This window comes from Myotis yumanensis, unplaced genomic scaffold (assembly GCF_028538775.1).
Source record: "Myotis yumanensis isolate MYYU_CA2020_CCGP unplaced genomic scaffold, mMyoYum1.0.hap1 SCAF_6, whole genome shotgun sequence".
NCBI lineage: Eukaryota > Metazoa > Chordata > Mammalia > Chiroptera > Vespertilionidae > Myotis > Myotis yumanensis.
This window is the reverse complement of record NW_027223757.1, coordinates 91,481,149-91,500,664: the sequence shown is the minus strand read 5'-3', so window position 1 is coordinate 91,500,664 and position 19,516 is coordinate 91,481,149. Positions and strand designations below refer to the sequence as shown.

The following is a 19,516-nucleotide window of genomic DNA, read 5'->3' as shown; positions in this document are numbered from 1 at the left end:
AACCTTGTGTTAGAAGGCCAAGGCCTTGTCTCTGAGTGTGGCTCCAATGATAAGAGTTCCACATCCTCTTTACTAGATAAATTACACATGGTATTCCATTTGTAATTTACAATGTGGGTTTCTTTGAAGTGGAATAAGAACCAGAAGACACATCAGCAATCAGTATGCAGAATCCTTCTGATAAAAAACATATTCTCAATGGCCTCTATTTCGCTTTTTACCTACCCCTAATTCAATAGCCATTTTAAAAAAATGCTGTTAGCAATTCACCTTACCAAAAGTCTTTCCACACATGTTCAACTTAGTTTTCATAGAATTCATTTTTTATACTAACTTCAATGTTTTACATGCTATCTAATAAAATTATATAATTACATAAAGTACAATAGATATAAACAGGTTTCAACTGATTCTTATCAACAATCTGAGAAAGAAAAACCAGCCCTGAATATCTGGAAACTGCTTGACACAGCTAGGCCTCAGTGATGTCTGAAGCCGGCTTGGGGCACACAACAAGGCCATGTTATTCTCCTGCTGGACATAAACAATCTCACAAAATATCAACATCAGACAAGGTCACTCTGAGACCATGAGAAAGTGAGACAAAACAAGAAACACTTCAAAATTTTGTCTGAATATGGACAAAAACAAGGTCACTGTGCAACCTACAGAGTACCAAACATCCCCCTCTCCTGGCTAACATGTGACCGCTACTCCCTGGCAGGTGTAGCTTTCATCTCCCGCTTGTCAAGCCCTCCCAGATAAGATTTATTAAGATAAGCAAAGAATTGCCCCACAGTCTAATAATATCCAATCCAAAGTAAAGCCCCTCTTCCTCAAACCCTTCCCCAAACTACCTAATACAAACCCAAATCATGTAAGTCCTATGAATACTCTTACTGAGACACCCCAGCGTATGCACGCTCCCTTCCTACAATGCATGATGAGCTCAGCCTGTTCAACTACAGCTGTGTTCCTAGTGGTCTGTTGCTGGAGGCACTGACCAGGCCGGTCAACTGGCTAAAGCAGAGTGTGGGACCACAGAACAGAAAACCAACAGTATCACTTAGGATATTTACCAACAAATGAAGAGCATCAGTTAATCTGGAGCTTGTTAAGCAAGCTTCTACCACATTCCCTTAAGTTCATTTCCTAGAAGTAGAATTACTGGGCCAAAGCCATTTTCTTGGGGCTTTATCTTGGGGCTTCCAGTCAAGATGATGGAATAGGGAAATGTATGCAGTACTTGAATCCACCCACAACCACATCAAAATTATAACTAAACTACAGAACCACCATCATTCAGAACTACCTGAAATCTAGCTGAAAAGAAGTTCTACAACTAAGGATATATAAAGGAAGTCACATCAAGACTGTTAGGAGGGGTAGAGACACTGAATGAGCTGATCCCACACCCACATGTGGTGGAATAAAATTAGAAGGGAAATCTTGTCTGCAGAGGTCCCCACTGAGGAGCAAGGAGTCCCAGCCCCACACCAGGCTCTCCAGCCCAAGGTTACAATGCGGGAAGAGAAGTCCCTATGACTTCTGACTGTGAAAACCAGTGGAAATTGTGGCTGAGGTACAATTAGGCTCAGGCACCAGAGTCCCGATGAAGTGAATCCTGGTCCGTGGTGTTGCCCCCGCACCGTGGGGTGGCCACTTCATGGTGGTGAAGGCCAGTCCTTGAAGTGATCAGCCTGGGGGTAAATCCCTCTTATTGATATGCCAATAGCAATTAAGGCTCAACTATAACAGGAGGGTGCACACAGTCCACATGAGGGGGAGGCACACCTAGAACACCCAGCTTAGGTGACCAGTGAGGCTCTACAGGACTCCTACTACATAAGGCTAGTCTACCAAGACCAAAAGACATAGCAGCTCTAGCTAATACACAGAAACAGACAGAGACAGCCAAAATGAGGGGGAAAAAAGAAAGATGTCCCAAATGAAAGAGCAGAACAAAACTCCAGGAAAATGGAGACAAGCAATCTATCAGATGCAGAATTCAAAACATTAGTTATAAGGATGCTCAATGAACTCAGTGAAAACTTTAACAAAGAGGTAGGAAACATAAAAAAAAAGTAGATTTAAAAAAAGGGGGGAAGGACCATGTCTTTTTTTCACCTAGTTAATGTCCTCAAGTTTCAGAATTTCTGTTTTTAAAGGATGAATAATATCCCATTGCATGTATAAGACATTTTGTTTATCCACTACCTGCAGGTAAACTCTTGTGTTGCTTCCACTTTTTGGTTATAATGAATAATGCTGCTATGAATGTGAGTGCATAAATACCTCTCTGAGACATTTCAGTTATTTTGGGTACATTATCCAGAAGCGAAATTGCTGGGGTATATGGTAGTTCTGTTTTTAATTTTTTGAGGAACATTGTCCTTAGTGACTGCACCAGTTTACAGTGCACAAGGATTTCAATTTCTCCACAACCTTGTCAACATTTTTTAAAACATATTTTTATTGATTTCAAAGAGGAAGGGAGAGGGGAAAGATAGAAACATCAATGATGAGAGAGAATCATTGAGTAGCTGCCTCCTGCACGCTCCCCACTGGGGATCGAGCCCGCAACCTGTGCATGTGCCCTTGGCCAGAATCGAACCTCAGTCTGCAGGTTGATGCTCTATCCACTGAGCCAAACCGGCTAGGCTGTTTTGTTTTTTACAGTAGCCATCCTGATTGATGTGAGATGATTATCTCATTGTGGTTTTAATTTTCATTTCCCTAATGATTAGTTGATGTTGAGCATCTTTTCATATTCTTATAGGTCATTTATATATCTTTGTTGGAGAAATACCTAAGTCCATTCCCTTTTAGGTTATTTGGGGTGTTTTGGTTATTGAATTATAGGTCTTTATGTACTGTGGATATTAACCCCTTATTTGCATGTATTTTCTCCCATCCTATACGTTGTCTTATAACTCTGTTACTGTATCCTTGGATGCACAGAAGTTTTAAATTTTGATGTAGTATAATGTATGTATTTTTTACTTTTGTTGCCTGTGCTACTTCTGGTGTCACAGCTGGAAATCACTGCGAAATCCAATATCATGAAACTTTTCCTCTAAGGTCTCTTCTAAGGAAACATAGTTTTAGGTCTTATAATATTTAGATCTTTGACCAATTTTGAGTTAATTTTTGTATATAGTATAAAGTTAGGGTCCAACTTCATTTTTTTGCATGTGAATATCCAGTTTGGGAAAACATCATTTGTTGGAAAAAAAAATTGTCCTTTTCCCATTCAATGGTCTTTGCATCCTTGATTAAAATGATTGATTATATATTTTTTAAATGTATGTTTGCATTTGAAATATAAGCATACTTAACACTACAGGATGAAATCTGTACAGTATTATACAGAAAAAATACTTTTTTATATGGGAGTAGAAAATGAGAAGAAAGCGAATATTTTAATTGTAAAAAGTTTTCCTTTAAAATATAAAAGTTAGCCCTAGCCGGCTTGGCTTAGTGGATAGAGCGTTGGCCTGCAGACTGAAGGGTCGCAGGTTCGATTCCAGTCAAGGGCATATGCCTGGTTTGTGGGCTCGATCCCCAGTGGGGGGCATGCAGGAGGCAGCCGGTCAGTGGTTCTCTGTCATCATTGATGTTTCTATCTCTCTCTCCCTTCCTCTCTGAAATCAATAAAAGTATATTTTAAAAAATAAAATATAAAAGTTAATAAATATTTAAATATGAGGCTAATCACTAAAGAGTTTCAGATAATTAAAAATACATCTGATTCACGCTTGCTGTACTTTCTTTGAAGTATTTCCAGGACGTATTACCAACTTCTGATCTGCAATATTTTGCAAGTATAGCGTGTAGGGCTAAAGTAGCTTTACAATTGTGAGCACACAAATACAAAGTTTATTCTTGTATTATAATTTATTAATTATTGTATTATTTTCCATATGAATAACTGTAAACCTACTTTTGCCCCACCCTGTATTTTGCATGTTTTTATGAATAAGCTCTTACAATTCTATTTTAAATACTGAAGTCACAATAAAATTAACAACTTAGCATGACTTTCCATTCAACTATTTACTTCTATTTATTTCCTTGGGAGAGTAAGTACAATATAAGGTATCAAGAGAGTTCAATATACAATATGTAAGCTATAGTCCATTTATATCATTTGTCTTCATTTTGATGAAGTAGCTACTGCTATAGCATATAAATATAACATTATCTAACCAATGTTTCTTGTTTTATAAAGGTAACTGAACACAATATGTTACAGAAGTTTTACCAAAGTATATTGCTCTGTTATCATATTTCTAATTATCACTTTAAGGGAGCTTCTAAAGGCTCTGTCATGGGGTTGGTTTTAGTCATTAACAGTTTTTATTCCTGTATCCTTTTTAAAAAAATATATATTTTATTGATTTTTTACAGAGAGGAAGGGAGAGGGATAGAGAGTTAGAAACATCCATGAGAGAGAAACATCCATCAGCTGCCTCCTGCACACCCCCTACTGGGGATGTGCCCGCAACCAAGGTACATGCCCTTGACCAGAATCGAACCTGGAACTCTTCAGTCCACAGGCCGACGCTCTAGCCATTGAGCCAAACTGGTCAGGGATATCCCTGTATTCTTTGCAGAAAGTACAAAAATGGAATCGTAGGCTCAGGATTAATCTTAAGGCTCTTCTACATTTTATAGGATCAGGAAAGAAGGCTAGGTGGCTTATTCATGTTAACGTACCAGAATGAAGAGCGAGGAGAGGAACCCTGGCTGCCCAACACCCAGCTGGATGCTCTCCCCATGAGACGACGCTGTCTCTAAATAGTTATGCTGCAGGAACCATGTCACTGAAAGTTATCTCTCTTCTCTCTGCTCAAAATTATAGGAAACGTAAAAGGCTTCTTCATCATAGAGTGATTTACTGAGAATATCTGGGTAGAGAAGATGGCAGTATAAATTCTCAGCAAGTCTTAAGTCTACTTGCAAAGATAACTGCCAAGAGAAGACTTACCTTAAATCTATCAATTTCTTCCACTCAGAAATTCAAAGGTTAGAGTAAGAATTGGGGCAGTGGGAACAAAGAGGTCTGCCATGGCCATTTACTCTGAGATCGTCTAAATTAAGCAATGTCAGAGCCATACCAATGGCCCTTAAGCTTCACATCCCTAAATCAACAAAATGAAAAGAATTCTAATTTAACTGCCATTATTATCTGCTACATCAAGAAAAATAATCTTCATTGCTACGTTTTTTGAAAAGAAACATGTTGTTATTGATTTTAGAGAGAGAGGAAGGGAAAGGGAGAGAAAAACTGACGTGAGAAGAAAGAAACTCTGATTGGCTGCCTCCTGGGGACCAAACTGGTAACCTGGGCATGTGCCCAAAATGGTAATCGAACCGGCGCTCTTTCAGTGCATGGGACAATGCTCAACCACTGAGCAACACCAGCCAGGTGTTGCTATCTTATTAAAATACAAGATTACTCTCACGTGAGCCATTAAGTCATGAAGGACCCAAAGGAGAAGTGGGCAGTGGCACAGCCAACTCTAGAGTCTGGAAAGAGAACAGATGGACAGAAAGCAGAAGGCACCATGACAAACAAATACCTAGAAGTACTGGGAAGACAGAGTGGCAGAAAGGCAGGAAGAGTTTAACTTCTTAGCTCCTCACTTGTTGCTTCCTTTACCAGATCACTACTTAGTTAACAATTCAACTAAGTTGTAGAGGCAGAAAAAGAAAAATTATAGTAGACACTGAGTTGGGGAAAACAGTGGTTATTAACCTTTTTTATTCTCAGGACCCCTTGACATCTTAAAAATTGAGGACCCCCAAAATTTACTTATATATCTATAGATAGTCACAATATTAAAAATAAAAATAATTACATACAATTCATTTTAAAATAACCTCATTATGTTAATATACTTATTTTTGTGAAAATATTATATTTTCAAAAACAAAAAAAAGTTAGTAAGGACAGTGACATTGTTTTGTGATTTTACAAATGTAAAATATGTCTGACTTCAACTGGGCACAGCTGGTGTGGCTCAGTGATTGAGCATCGACCTATGAACCAACCAGGAAGTCACAGTTCAATTCCTGATCAGGGCACATGTCCAGGTTGCAGGTTTGATGCCCAGTGTGGCGTGTGCAGGAGACAGCTGATCAATGATTCTCTCTCATCACTGATGTTTCTCTCTCTCCCTCTCCCTTCCTCTCTGAAATCAATAAAAATATATTTAAAAAATAAAAAGACAACCAGATTCTCAAACCTTATTTATATTCGTCTGTTGCAATTTTGATTGATGTGCATGGCAAAAATATCCAAACTCACAAAGATAGATAGTTGAAAAAGGTAAGAGTATTCTAATAGCCTTTTCAGGCTATTATGAAATGTAATCATCTATTACTACATCAAAACTAGACAAATGATAGCTGCATAAACTTTAGTTGCAATATAGAACCTGAAAACATATCAATGAACTTTTTACCTTATACTATAGTAAATCCATTGGTCTAGCGTGCACACTGAATGAATCTTTTACTCATGTGTAACTTTATAACTTGCACTGGTCATTGGGAAAAATGCTTGTTCACTGAGTTACACAGATTTTCCAAATGCTAACAGATTTCATCATATAATAGTTTTTAAATCACACACATTAACACCCATTGACCTCATCAGAAATCTTTTAGGCTTTGAGAAGCTGTCAAGCTCAAAGTGGCAGATACTAATGTCCAAACTGTAACCTTCACTTGAAAATTCAATGGTAACAATATTGTCAGCTGTTCTCGAAGTGACAGGTTACCTCACTCATTTTCAAGAAAATATCTGCCTACTACTGAATAATCAAGTCTGAATAATCATACTTTTTGCTCTTTCTAATAAAAATGATGTTTCATGAAAAAAAAAGCAGCTAGTACAGCTCTCCACTAAAGCCAGTGCACAGGTGTGTTTCCTTCAGAGCCACGAACTTGGTGAAGAGTGTGCTTTGTGTGTGCTTCTCTTTATCACAAAACAGCAAGACAATGTGAAACTCAGGGATTAGGACTGAATAAAATTAGTATTTTTTACACTATATCAAGGACATTCTTAAGTGAAACTGGCTTCCCTTTTTTTCTAACTTAAACAGTAAATGAGGGCAGTAAAGGATATATGACTGCTGGTGTACGTTGGCTCCACAGTAAAAAGATAAATAACATCTTAGTATTATTATGAACATAATTTTGACATTATGGATCTCCTAAAAGGATCTCAAGAATGCCCAAGGATCCAGGGACCGTAATCTGAGAACTACTTTAAAATATTTTTACTTTTGTGTACTGGCCAGGTGGCTCAGTTGATTGAGCATCATCCTGTACACCAAAGGGTTCGGTTTTGACCCCCAGACGGGGAGGGTGCAGGAGACAACTGATCAGTGTTTCTCTCTCACATTGATGTTTCTCTTTCTCCCTCCATCTCAGCGGTTCTCAACCTGTGGGTCGCGACCCCTTTGGGGGTCGAACGACCCTTTCACAGGGGTCGCCTAAGACCATGGGAAAACACATATATAATTACATATTGTTTTTGTGATTACTCACTATGCTTTAATTATGTTCAATTTATAACAATGAAAGTACATCCTGCATATCAAATATTTACATTATGATTCATAACAGTAGTAAAATTACAGTTATGAAGTAGCAACGAAAATAATTTTATGGTTGGGGGTCACCACAACATAAGGAACTGTATTAAAGGGTCGCGGAATTAGGAAGGTTGAGAACCACTGCTCTATCTCTAAAATCAATAAAAAAACATCTGAGCCCAGCTGGTGTGGCTCAGTGGTTGAGCATCGACCCATGAACCAGGAGATCATGGTTCAATTCCTAGTCAGGGCACATGCCCGGATTGCAGGCTCAATACTCACTGGGGGACGTGCAGAAGGCAGCCTATCAATGATTCTCTCTCATCATTGATGTTTCTATCTCTCTGTCTCCCTCTACCTTCCTCTCTCTGAAATCAATAAGAACACGTTTTTTTTAAAAAGCATTCTTGGGTAAGGATTAAAAAAAATCTTTAACTTCTGGCAAAGATAGGACCCACTAACTCCTATATAACATAAATAGCAAAAAATCTAAGCAAAACGAAACTCAAAAATACCCTCTTACCTTTGCCAAGATTAAAGACAAATGGTTCATTTCTATCATGACTGGAATCAAACTTCTTTCCATTTGACAATTTTCCATTGTAATGGACATAAACTTTATCTCCGATCATCGGTGTTTCCTCACTATTCCCCACTCTTTTGACAATCTAAAAAAGACAAACATCAAGAAAAAGGAGGTGGAACTTTTAACATCTAAACAGAGAATGAAAAAATTACAGACCATTTCATATCACCCAGGCAGATTTGCAAATAATTACCTGTCTTTTCTAAATGTTCCCCTCCTAGTTCTCTTAAAAACCTGTACTATTAGAAAATGTCCTATTCTACTCTTAATCTTTAATACTACATTTAATCTTAATAATAACATTGTTTCCTCAAAATAACTTCATTGGTTTAATGCTCCCCATGCTTTGACACTAAAATCTCTCAAAACACAGAGCTAGTCCATATACAAACTGAATTAGATAAAAAAAAAGATTAGTAGAGTTTCAAAAACATTCAAAAAGAAGTCTAAAGCAACGTTCCAAAGGTGAGGTTTTATTTATTCCCTTTGTTAAAAAGATTAGCTTCTGACTAGATTCTACTAGTTTGATTTAATTTTAAAAAGCCCTATTTCCTGGTGTAACAGGTTACCCTTCTTATTATTTGAATATTCAATGTCTAAAAACAGTGTGACTGCAGTTTGATATAATACTGAATAATTTATTTTCTAGTAAAGGAAATGCCAAAAAAAAACCACCTCCAAGCTACAAAATATTTAGCTATTGTAAAATCCAGTTTATTTATTTTGTTTTTGGCAGAGCAAGCCACTAATGCAATTGGTCAGTCCTGGGAAAAGAAAATCAAATCCAGACATGTTGTGGTGTAATTTATTCTTTCAATCACCTATGCTAATGTAATCATTTTATTAGATAACAGAGGATGATAGCTAATGTCCCAAGAACATCTTTTTTGGGGAAGGGTCTGAATTTTTATCTAAAGAATTCAATTTTTACCCTAGCCGGTTTGGCTCATTGGATAGAGCATCAGTCCAAGGACTAAAGAGTTCTGGGTTTGATTCTGGTCAAGGGCACAAACCTTGGTTGCAGGTTCCCCGCAGTAATCAGGGTGCATGCAGGAGGCAACCAATTGATGTGTCTCTCTCACATCGATGTTTCTCTCTCCCCCCGCCTTTCCTTTCACTCTCTCTAAAAATCAATGGAAAAAATATCCTCAGGTGAGGATTACAAAAAGAAAAAAGAGCATGGAGGTTCCTTAAAAAATTAAAAATAGAACTACCAGCAATCCCACTTTTGTATATAAACTCAAAGTAAACAAAATCACTATCTCGGACGATATCTGCACTCCCATGTTCATTGCAGCATTATTCACAACAGCCAAGCCTTGAAGTGTCCATGGCTAAATAGATAAAGAAGATATGATACACACACGCGCACACATACAGAGGAATGTTATTCAGCCATGAGAGAGAAGGAAATCATACCATTGTGACAATATGGATGTATTTTGAGGGCATTATGCTAAATGAAGTAAGCCAGAAAAAGAAAAACACAGTCATAGCTCTAACAGGTTGAATTTTAAAAAGTTGAACTCACAGAAACAGCAAGTAAAATGGTGGTTGCCAAGGGCTAAAGGGTGGGGGATATGGTGAGATGTAAGTCAAAGCATATAAACTTTTAGATATAAGATGGGTAAATTCTGCTCTAACCGGTTTGGCTCAGTGGATAGAGCGTCAGCCTGCGGATTCAAGGGTCCCAGGTTTGATTCTGGTCAAGGGCATGTACCTTGGTTGCGGGCACATACCCAGTGGGGGGTGTGCAGGAGGCAGCTGATCAATGTTTCTCTCTCATCAATGTTTCTAACTCTCTATCCCTCTCCCTTCCTCTCTGTAAAAAATCAATAAAATATATTTTTTTAAAAAAGATGGGTAAATTCTGAGGATCTAATGTACTGCATGCTGACCATAACTGACAACACTGTATTACATTCCTGAAAGTTGTTAAGTTATTAGAACTTAAACGTTCTCACCACAAAAAAGAAATGGTAATTATATGAAGTGATGGACGTTTAACTAACCCTACTGTGATGATCATTTTGAAACATATAAATATATAAAGTCATCACATTCTACATCATAAACTTACATAATGTTATAGGTTAATTATATCAACAAAATTGGGGGAAATAATTATAATTTTAAAAAGTAAATTAAGAGCTACTTAAAAAAATCATTACTGCCCTTCAAGGACTTCATTTTGCTGTGGAAACCTGAGTGATTCCACAGTATCGCTTGCTGGTGTGCGCAGCTATCTGACTCCCTGGTAGCCATTCATCCCATCTGCCTAATTACTTGTTCATGTCCTGGAAATGCAGATTCAAAACTGGTGCAGGGGAAAGTGTTAAAAAAAAAAATTAACCTAAGAGAAATCACTTTATATTCTAGAAGTGCTCATGTTCATGAACTGCATGCAGTATGTGAGCCTGAGCCCCACCCAGAGGGAATCAGCATTTCCAGGACCATGAACCAGTAATTGGGCAGATGGGATGAACAGCTACCAGGAAGTCAGATACTATGGAATCACTTCAAGTTTCCACAGCAAGATGATCTTTTATCAAAATCTGGAGTTGCCCTAAAGCAACTAGTCTCAATTCATTTAAAAAGACGTAAGGTCCACATTATCATTTTATCTTCTTTGGCTAGTTACTGGCTTCAGAGCTGCCTTGGTCTTAAAATATATATATATCCTATATAATAAAAGCCTAATATGCAAATCAACTGAACATGGAATGACTGGTAGCTATGACATGCACTGACCACCAGGGGGAAGACGCTCAACACAGGAGCTATCCCCAGCCCACAGGCTCCAGGACAGCCAAGGTGGGTACTAGCAGGGGGGCCCCCCGGATCGCGGCAGCGGGGGGGACGGGGCCAGCCAGTGGGCTGGCGGTGCCAGGCTGGCCAAGGTGGGTACCAGCAGAGCACCCTGATCGCCAGCCAGGCCTAGGAACCCTACCTGTGCACGAATTTCGTGCAGCAGGCCTCTAGTGTGTGTATATGTATGTTTGTATATATATCTTAATAAGAGAGATTACCATGAGCATGGCACTGTACTAAATGCTTTATGTAATCCTGCTAACCCTATAAGCTAGGCAGTATTATTATTCCCCACAGATATGTTAACTAAACTGCCCTAGGTCACATAGTTAGTAGACCTATTCCATCTTAACAAAAGCCTGAGGCTCCAGACAGTAATAAATGATATGACTGACTTAAAAAACTTACAATCTCAAAATGTTTCTTATTAGCCTTACAAAACTAAAAATCTTATTAGTTTACTAGAGGCCCAGTGCACGGATTTGTGAACCAGTGGGGTCCCTTGGCCTGGCCTGCAGGGATCGGGCTGAAACTGGCTCTCCAACATCTCCCGAGGGGTCCTGGATTGTGAGAGGGCGCAGGCCAGGCTGAGGGACCCTACTGGTTGTGCACCAAGCCTCTAGTATGCACATAAGATCTTTGGTTAATCTCTTTCCACCCTCCCCCCTCCTCCCTTCCCTCTGAGATTCATCAGTCTATTCCATGTTTCCATGCCTGTGGTTTCCGCTCCTGCATTGAGTGTCTGCCCTCTGGTGGTCAGTGCGCATCACAGCTACCGGTTGAATAGTCGGCCGGTTGCTTAGGCTTTTATATATATACACTAGGGGCCCGGTGCACGAAATTCGTGCACTGGGGGGGGGGGGTGTACCTCAGCCCAGCCTGCCCCCTCTCACATACTGGGAGCCCTCAGGGGATGTCCTAGTGACGGCTTAGGCCCGCTCTCTGCTCCCCTTGGGGATAGGGCCTAAGCCATAGTCTGGCCTCCCTTTGTGGGAGGTGACTGGGCTGATCAGGGAAAGGCACCAGCCCCATCACCCCGCTGCTGCAGCCACTGCCAGTCACTGCAGCCAGCAAGGGTTTTTCATCAACATGGACTCCAATCCCTTCCCCATGAAAAAATGACAACTTTCTTTAGGCATTTTCAAGATATGTCTTTCATATAATAATACTTTATTATTTTTTTTTAATCCTCACCTGAGGATATGTTTCCATTGATTTTTAGAGAATGTGGAAGAGAAAGGGAAAGACAGAGAGAAACATCAAAGTGAAAGGAACACTTTGATTGGTTGCCTCCTGCATGAGCCCTGACCTGGGCCCCGGCCAGGGAGAAGCCTGTAACCTAGGTACATGCCCTTAGTCAGAATTGAACTCAGACCCTGCCATCGGCAGGCCAAGGCATTATCCACTGAGCCAAACCGGCTAGGCCAGGATATGACATTTCTTAGCCCTCCAGCAGCGGACCTTCGTTGTTTTTGCCAGGAGTGTGGTGAAAAACCCTAGATCACCTTTTTGGATTCTTATTACCCAAGTTACTAAGAATATTACCAGTGGCATACAGGGAGCTTAACCAATGAGAGGTCAGAAAAGGTGTTTCCTCTGTAGTCCACACCAATCACCGGTTTGCACCCCCCGCCCCCCGCCCCAGGCCTGACGCCTCTGGCCCAGGCTTTAGGCCTGGGCAGGGGACCCCCATCTCCCCCCGATCACCGGCTCTGCCCTCGCTCAGGCCTGACGCCTCGGCCAGAGGCGTTGACCCCCATCACCCTCCAATCGCAGGCCTGGGCAGGGGACTCCCATCTTCCCCCGATCACCGGCTCCGCCCCCCACCCAGGCCTGATGCCTCTGGCCCAGGCATCAGGCCTGGGCAGGGGACCCCCAGACCCCTCCAATTGCCGGCTCCGCCTCCCGCCCAGGCCTGACGTCTCCGCCAGAGGTGTCAAGCCTGGGCAGGGGACCCCCATCTCACCCCGATCACCGGCTTCTGGGGCTTCTGGGGCTGGCCTGCAGCTCTTTGTTGGCGGTTAATTTGAATATCGCGCTGATTAGCCAATGGGAGGCATAGCGAAGGTACGGTCAATTACCATGTTTGTCTATTATTAGATTAGATATATAAATGCCCTAGAGCAAAGCAGAACCTGAGGCGAGTTGGGGACTGTGTTCTCTGATGAGTGCTCTGAAAAGATGAAAGAGGAGGGAAATGCTGAGGACAGCCTACAGAATCACACTGTCTCAAATAGCATAGTGGAGTTTGGGATGAGTAATTCATATAGCCACAAGGTTGAGAAGCCATCTGAAAGAAGGTATCATGATAAAAACCAACAGCATAAAACCCTTATTCTATAGTTGCAAGTCTCCAAAACTTGGCTTGGCACACAGCAAGCTAATAGTAAAACATGCATATTCAGGAGAGATTCAGGCACAGAAAAAGCATTCATTCACAAAAGCAACATTAGACAAAACAAATTAAAAAATCCTGGTTTGTTACGGCAGACACAAGAAAATATCAAAACTCAGCTTAGAGGTAATATTTAGAATGTATAAGATAATCTTTTCAGCAAAACAATTTAATAATTACACAAAACTTGTATATATAACAACAGTGTAAGAGAAATTAATATGACTAAAGTCATTTAACTTCTCAGCTTGTTTATTCACTTATATGGACTACAAATATCTATTTTCCATATATAAATAGAAGAACCAAGAGGTACTGATTTTCTTACAAGACCAGTGTGAGATACAACAAAAAAAATAACACATGCAAAAATGTTTAACTACAGAGTGAAAAAAATATAAAGTGTTTTAAAAGGAGGAAAGCTAATTCAAAAGTGAAATGAACTTCAAAAAATATCTTTACTACACACTGGAACACTATTTGTATGTAAAAACAAACCCTTGCCTGGCCAGGTGGCTCAGCTGGTTGAAGTGTCTGTCGCCCATACACCAAAAGGTTGAGGTTCAATCCTCAGTCGGGATGAGTGCGAGAGGCAACGGATTAATATTTCTCTCCCTCTCTCTCAAATAAAAAAATCAATAAATATATCCTTTGGTGACAACAACAAAACAATGAATCCTTTTGAACTTTGCAAAGTCTTCTTGTTTTCCTTTAAAAAAGTATTTTAACTTGTTATTGGCTAGATTTAGTATACTGAAACATTATATTAAAATAACACATTTGTATGCACTTAGAAAAGAGAAACCGCCTTTTGGAGTCAGATAACTTGGACCTGAACCACAGATCTGCATTTACTTATACATCTGATACTGGGCAAGTAATTTACCTAGCTAGGCCTCAGTTCACCATCTATAATCTGGGATTAAAAATAAACCTCAAGCCCTGGCCCCGTGTGCTCAATGGTTAGCGCTTTAGACCTCACACCAAAGGGTCATGGGTTCCATTCCTAGTCAAGGGTACGTGCCTGGGTTTTGGGTTCAATCCCTGGCCCCAGTCAGGGTGAGTGTGGGAGGCAACCCATTGATGTCTCTCTGACATTAATATTTCTTCTCTTTCTCTCTCCCTCCCTTCCACTCTCTCTGAAAATCAATGGCAAAATATCCTCGAGTGAGGATTTAAAAAATATATATAACAAAATAAATAAATAACCTCAAGCTATGAAATAATAATTTATCTGTAATGTTCGTCTGGGCCTCAGTTTCACCATCAATAATCTGGGATTAAAAATAAAGTTATGAATGAAATGAGAATTTAACCATAATGTTTGGCACTTAGTAGCCTCAGTAAACATTACCCACCTCCAGACAGACACAGACACTGACACACACACACACACAAGATTTTCAAAACAGTAAATTTCCCTTCATATCATTCATCCTTGTGGCCTCACCTTTAATACTCCTCTATCTTTTTTAGAGGTAATATCCTCTCCCTGTTCAGCAACAGCTGCTGCTGGGTTTTCTCCATTGTTTTTGGCACCTTCATCAGTAGTCATTGTCTTTTATAAGTTGAAAACCTGTTGAGAAGAAACATATTTTAGGAAAAATATCACTTCCTTGTTCATCATAAAATGCTCCCGGTAACTGAGCATTTATGACCTGACCTAAGATTTACTTAGGGGCAATAAGGTTAAACAATGAAAAACAAAACAAAACAAAAAAACCCCACAAAGAACACTATGAGCACATGTTGATATCATAAGGCATGTAAATAAAACATCATCCAACTCTTCAATTTCCCATCCAGCTCTGGTCCCAAATTAGACAGCAATATAAAGTAGGCTTGGTAATGATTATATTCCTTAACATAATTACACTTTGAGAACCAGTGCTTTCAGAACTTTGAAAACATCCTTTCCCTACAGCCATATTCTTGACAGAATTAAGAACTTATCAAGTGATCTGGTAAGAGAAATGTCAATCTAATCATTATCGGAAATAAATAGGCTTTGGAAGCTGACAGATCCCAGCCCGAGTCCTAGCTCCAGCAATATCTGTTTGATACTTGCAAACTTAATATCACACTGAGCTTCAGTTTCACATTTGTAAAATAGACACAGTACATTGCTCACACAGTTACTATGAGACATTAGTAAGAAAATGTATGTTAAGAGATTAGCACTGAATCAGAACTTAAAAATATAACCATTTATTATGATTATTATTAGGTCTTCTATAGAGTCACATCTTTCATTTCTTGCTCAAAAAAACCTACAGAATGAGGTTCTTCCCTAGTGTGATATTCAAGGTCCTTCACAGTCTGATCCTAATCTATCTTTCAGTCTGATCCTAATCTATCCAGCGTGCACTACTTTCTTTGACTTTTTAAAATGCAGCTCAGGCTCTAGCCAAACCCAGACCAATTCCTCTTCCATAACAATCCCTGTGCTTTCCATCTCCAAGCTTTTGTCATTCTTTTTCTTCCCCAAACATTCTCCCCCTTCAAATGCTCCCTCTAGCATATCAACCTTGACCTTATACTTGGTGGTGTTCTGCCCTTTTCTATACTTCCTTAGCTCTTCCCTTGATTTGCTGTCTAAAACATATTCATAAAACAGATTTGTTGGACTTAAAAGATCCTTGAGAGCATGGGCTATACTTTTGTTTATATATAGTCTAGTGGACTGGTGCATGAAATTCGTACACTCAGGGCGGGGGTGGGTGGACCCAGCCTGGCCTGTGTCCTGTCACAGTGCGGGAGCCCCACAATCCATTGCCCCAAAGAGGTAGGCCCCGCCCACCCATCCAGGGCTCCTCGATGGATTGCCCCAAAGAGGTAGGCTGGAGCTGGGGGAGGCCTACAGATCCGGGCTAGGCCGCGGCAGAGGCCTGCAGATCTCCACGTGCCTGCGAACCCCTGGCTGGGCTCGCGGCGGAGAGGCCTCTCCACGCGCCGGGCCAGCACAGGGGAGCAGGGACTCGAGCCTCATGTCCCCGGGCCTGTTGCCAGGGGTGGGGACGCGAGCCTCATGTCTCTGGGCCAGTGCAGGGGGTGGGGATGAAGCCTGCTGATAGGTTGTTATGTGACGGCATCCCAACCAATTTGCATATTATCCTATTATTAGATAGATTCCTTAGAATGTCTCTACCTTTCAAATTAGTAAGACAGAAAGGACAAAGAATTTGGAGCTCCTTTCAAGCTATTTGATGTTGGCTACTTTAACTTCGTATAAGCCTTTTTCCCCTGCCTGTGTAAGCAGAATAACAGCAACATATACTTTCACAGAGTGATCTTCTGTATTAAATGGTATAATGTGTATTTTTAAAAAATATATTTTTATTAATTTCAGAGAGGAAGGGAGAGGGAGAGAGATAGAAACATCAATGATGAGAGAGAATCATCAATCGGCTGCCTCCTGCACAGTCCCTATTGGGGATTGAGCCCGCAACCCGGGCATGTGCCCTGACCGAGAATCAACTGTGACCTCCTGGTTCATAAGTTGACAATCACTGAGCCACACAAGCCGGGGATAGTGTGTATTTTAAAAGTCTACTATCCCGCCGAAACCAGTTTGGCTCAGTGGATAGAGCAGGGGTGGGCAAACTTTTTGACTCGAGGGCCACAATGGGTTCTTAAAATGGACCGGAGGGCCGGAACAAAAGCATGGATGGAGTGTTTGTGTGAACTAATATAAATTCAAAGTAAACATCATTACATAAAAGGGTACGGTCTTTTTTTTTTTTTTTTTTTTAGTTTTATTCATTTCAAACGGGCGGATCCGGCCCTCGGGCCATAGTTTGCCCACGGCCGGGATAGAGCGTCGGCCTGCAGACTGAAAGGTCCCAGGTTCGATTCCGGTCAAGGGCATGTACCTGGGTTGCGGGCACATCCCCAGTGGGAGATGTGCAGGAGGCAGCTGATCGATGTTTCTCTCCCATCGATGTTTCTAACTATCTATCTCTCTCCCTTCCTCTCTGTAAAAAATCAATAAAATATACTAAAAAAAAAAGTCTACTATCCCAATGTTAGCTCTTAGTATTATCCGTCACCCAAATGATGGACATTTTTTTCATGCAAGGCAAATCAGTGTTACCAAAGGCTAATTAATAGATGAAACAAAGCACACCTCACTAGTTACTGCCATGATTAATTCCATACTGCTCTCCTGGTTAAGCAGGGAAAGTCACCTGCTGGATCTTCTTCCCTACACAGTCAAAAAGAGCTATTTTACACTTGTGAAAATGTCTCAGAATGACTAAAACTACATTGTAGTATTTTAACTCATTTCCAATGGACCTAAATTTATTTCAGTGTCAACAAAGACACAAATCAAATTTTGCTGCCCCCCCAAAATCTCAAAGAGAACACCAAAAACCAGGGGCTAACCCCTTTTGCTTTATCTTCTAGTACAGTTTATGCCAAATACAAAAGATCCAAATGCTTGGCACAGGATAAGGGAAAGGCCAGAACAAAGCGCTCTCAAACAAACAACAACAAAAATTAAGTATCTGGTTGCATGGGATGCTTGGCTGATAATTAGGAAAAGTGGATGAACAGGGCTTAGTCTCAGTGCCTAGAAACCTACCTCTTAGAACAGACTTCTCTGATGCACAGAAACTTGTAGAAGGCACCTCAAAAACGAGAGGTAAAATCTTTTAATTATTTTGGAGGTCATGGATTACATCCCTGGAAAAATACATACACACAGGGGTAGGATGGGAGAGGGAGAGGAGCAACTGCTTCACAGATCCATCAATAGAACCCCAAGGGAAATCCTGAATTAAATCAATAAGCAAATTAAAACCACCAGGTGAAAGGTTATTAGGGAATAGGGCAGTCCCATGTCTCAAAGCATGAACCTACAGCTGACTTGTTATTAAAAAAAGGAAAAAGGGCTTTGCAATGAAGTGATCTGACAGATGTACCCTTAATACAAGTGATCTACTTCACAATCAAGCTCTGCATCACCAATAATACCACAAACTGATATCACTATGCCTCCTGATGTGAAGTAATGAAAAGTCCTACCAAACATGCTTAACCTGAAACTAACCAAGAAAAAAAGACAAAATTAGGTTGTGAAACATTCTACAAGACAACTGGCGTAGACTCCTAATAATGTTAATATCATTAAAGACCAAAAAACTAATAAACAAACAAACAAAAGGTGGGGGCGGGGGGGGGGAGGACTGCTCTAGTTTAAAGGAGACTAAAGAGACACAACAAACTCAATGTGTGGTCCTGGATTAGGGGACAAAAGTTATAAAAGTACATTTGGGGAAGAATTAGAAAAATTTGGAAAAACAGACTGTATATTAGATTACTATTATTATTGTATAATGTTAGCTTCTAGAACAGGGGTGGGCAAACTTTTTGACTCGAGGGCCACAATGGGTTCTTAAACTGGACTGCAGGGCCGGAACAAAAGCATGGATGGAGTGTTTGTGTGAACTAATATAAATTCAAAGTAAACATCATTACATAAAAGGGTACGGTCTCTTTTTTTTTTTTTTAGTTTTATTCATTTCAAATGGGCCGGATCCGGCCCGCGGGCCGTAGTTTGCCCATGGCTGTTCTAGAATCTAGAATGTGATACAGTACTGTAGTCTTATGCAGAACGACATCCTCATTCTTCAGAGACATATGCTGAAGTATTTAGGGTGAGATGTCACAAGAAGTCTGCCATTTACGTTCCAATCATTTAAGAAAAAGCATGTGCGAGCACAAATATTGCAAAAAACGAAACCAAAGCACCGAGAAAGCATGTCTGTAATACATCCAAAGGCAATGCTTTTCTTTTGAATGTTCATCATTTGGATCAGCTCAATTTTTTAATGCAAGTATTATCAATCAAAAAACATTTTATTGTGGGTCCTAACCCTGCCCTTTGGAAATAATGGCTTTCTAAAGTTCAAATAAATAGAAAACTTGTATAAGCTGATTTGCTCTTCAATCTCGACTTCAAGGGATGCAATGCAAGTATTCTTCATAATCTCAGAGAACAGTTCTGAGTAAAACGGAATCCATATGAAGAGGGGTAACATGAGTAATTAAAATGCAAAGATAAAACAACTTTTGAAGACAGATAAATGTGGAAGAATAAAGAAATAAATTGAA

At 40.1% G+C, this 19,516-nt stretch overlaps 1 protein-coding gene across 4 annotated transcripts in view; it reads right to left on the bottom strand.

The window, feature by feature from the left end:
- The window catches only part of FKBP5 (FKBP prolyl isomerase 5), a 111,264-nt gene that overhangs the window by 43,573 nt on the left and 48,175 nt on the right, over window positions 1–19,516 (bottom strand). For 3 of the 4 annotated variants that reach the window (XM_070418708.1, XM_070418706.1, XM_070418707.1), the window contains exons 2-3: window positions 14,850–14,975; window positions 8,131–8,275 (exon numbers count right to left, since the gene is read on the bottom strand). In XM_070418708.1, coding sequence (XP_070274809.1) covers window positions 8,131–8,275; window positions 14,850–14,954 — 250 coding nt within the window. In that variant the 5' untranslated portion in view covers window positions 14,955–14,975. Of the gene's footprint in view, window positions 1–3; window positions 178–8,130; window positions 8,276–14,849; window positions 14,976–19,516 lie in introns of those variants that run through there. The other variant, XM_070418710.1, reaches the window with a different exon arrangement.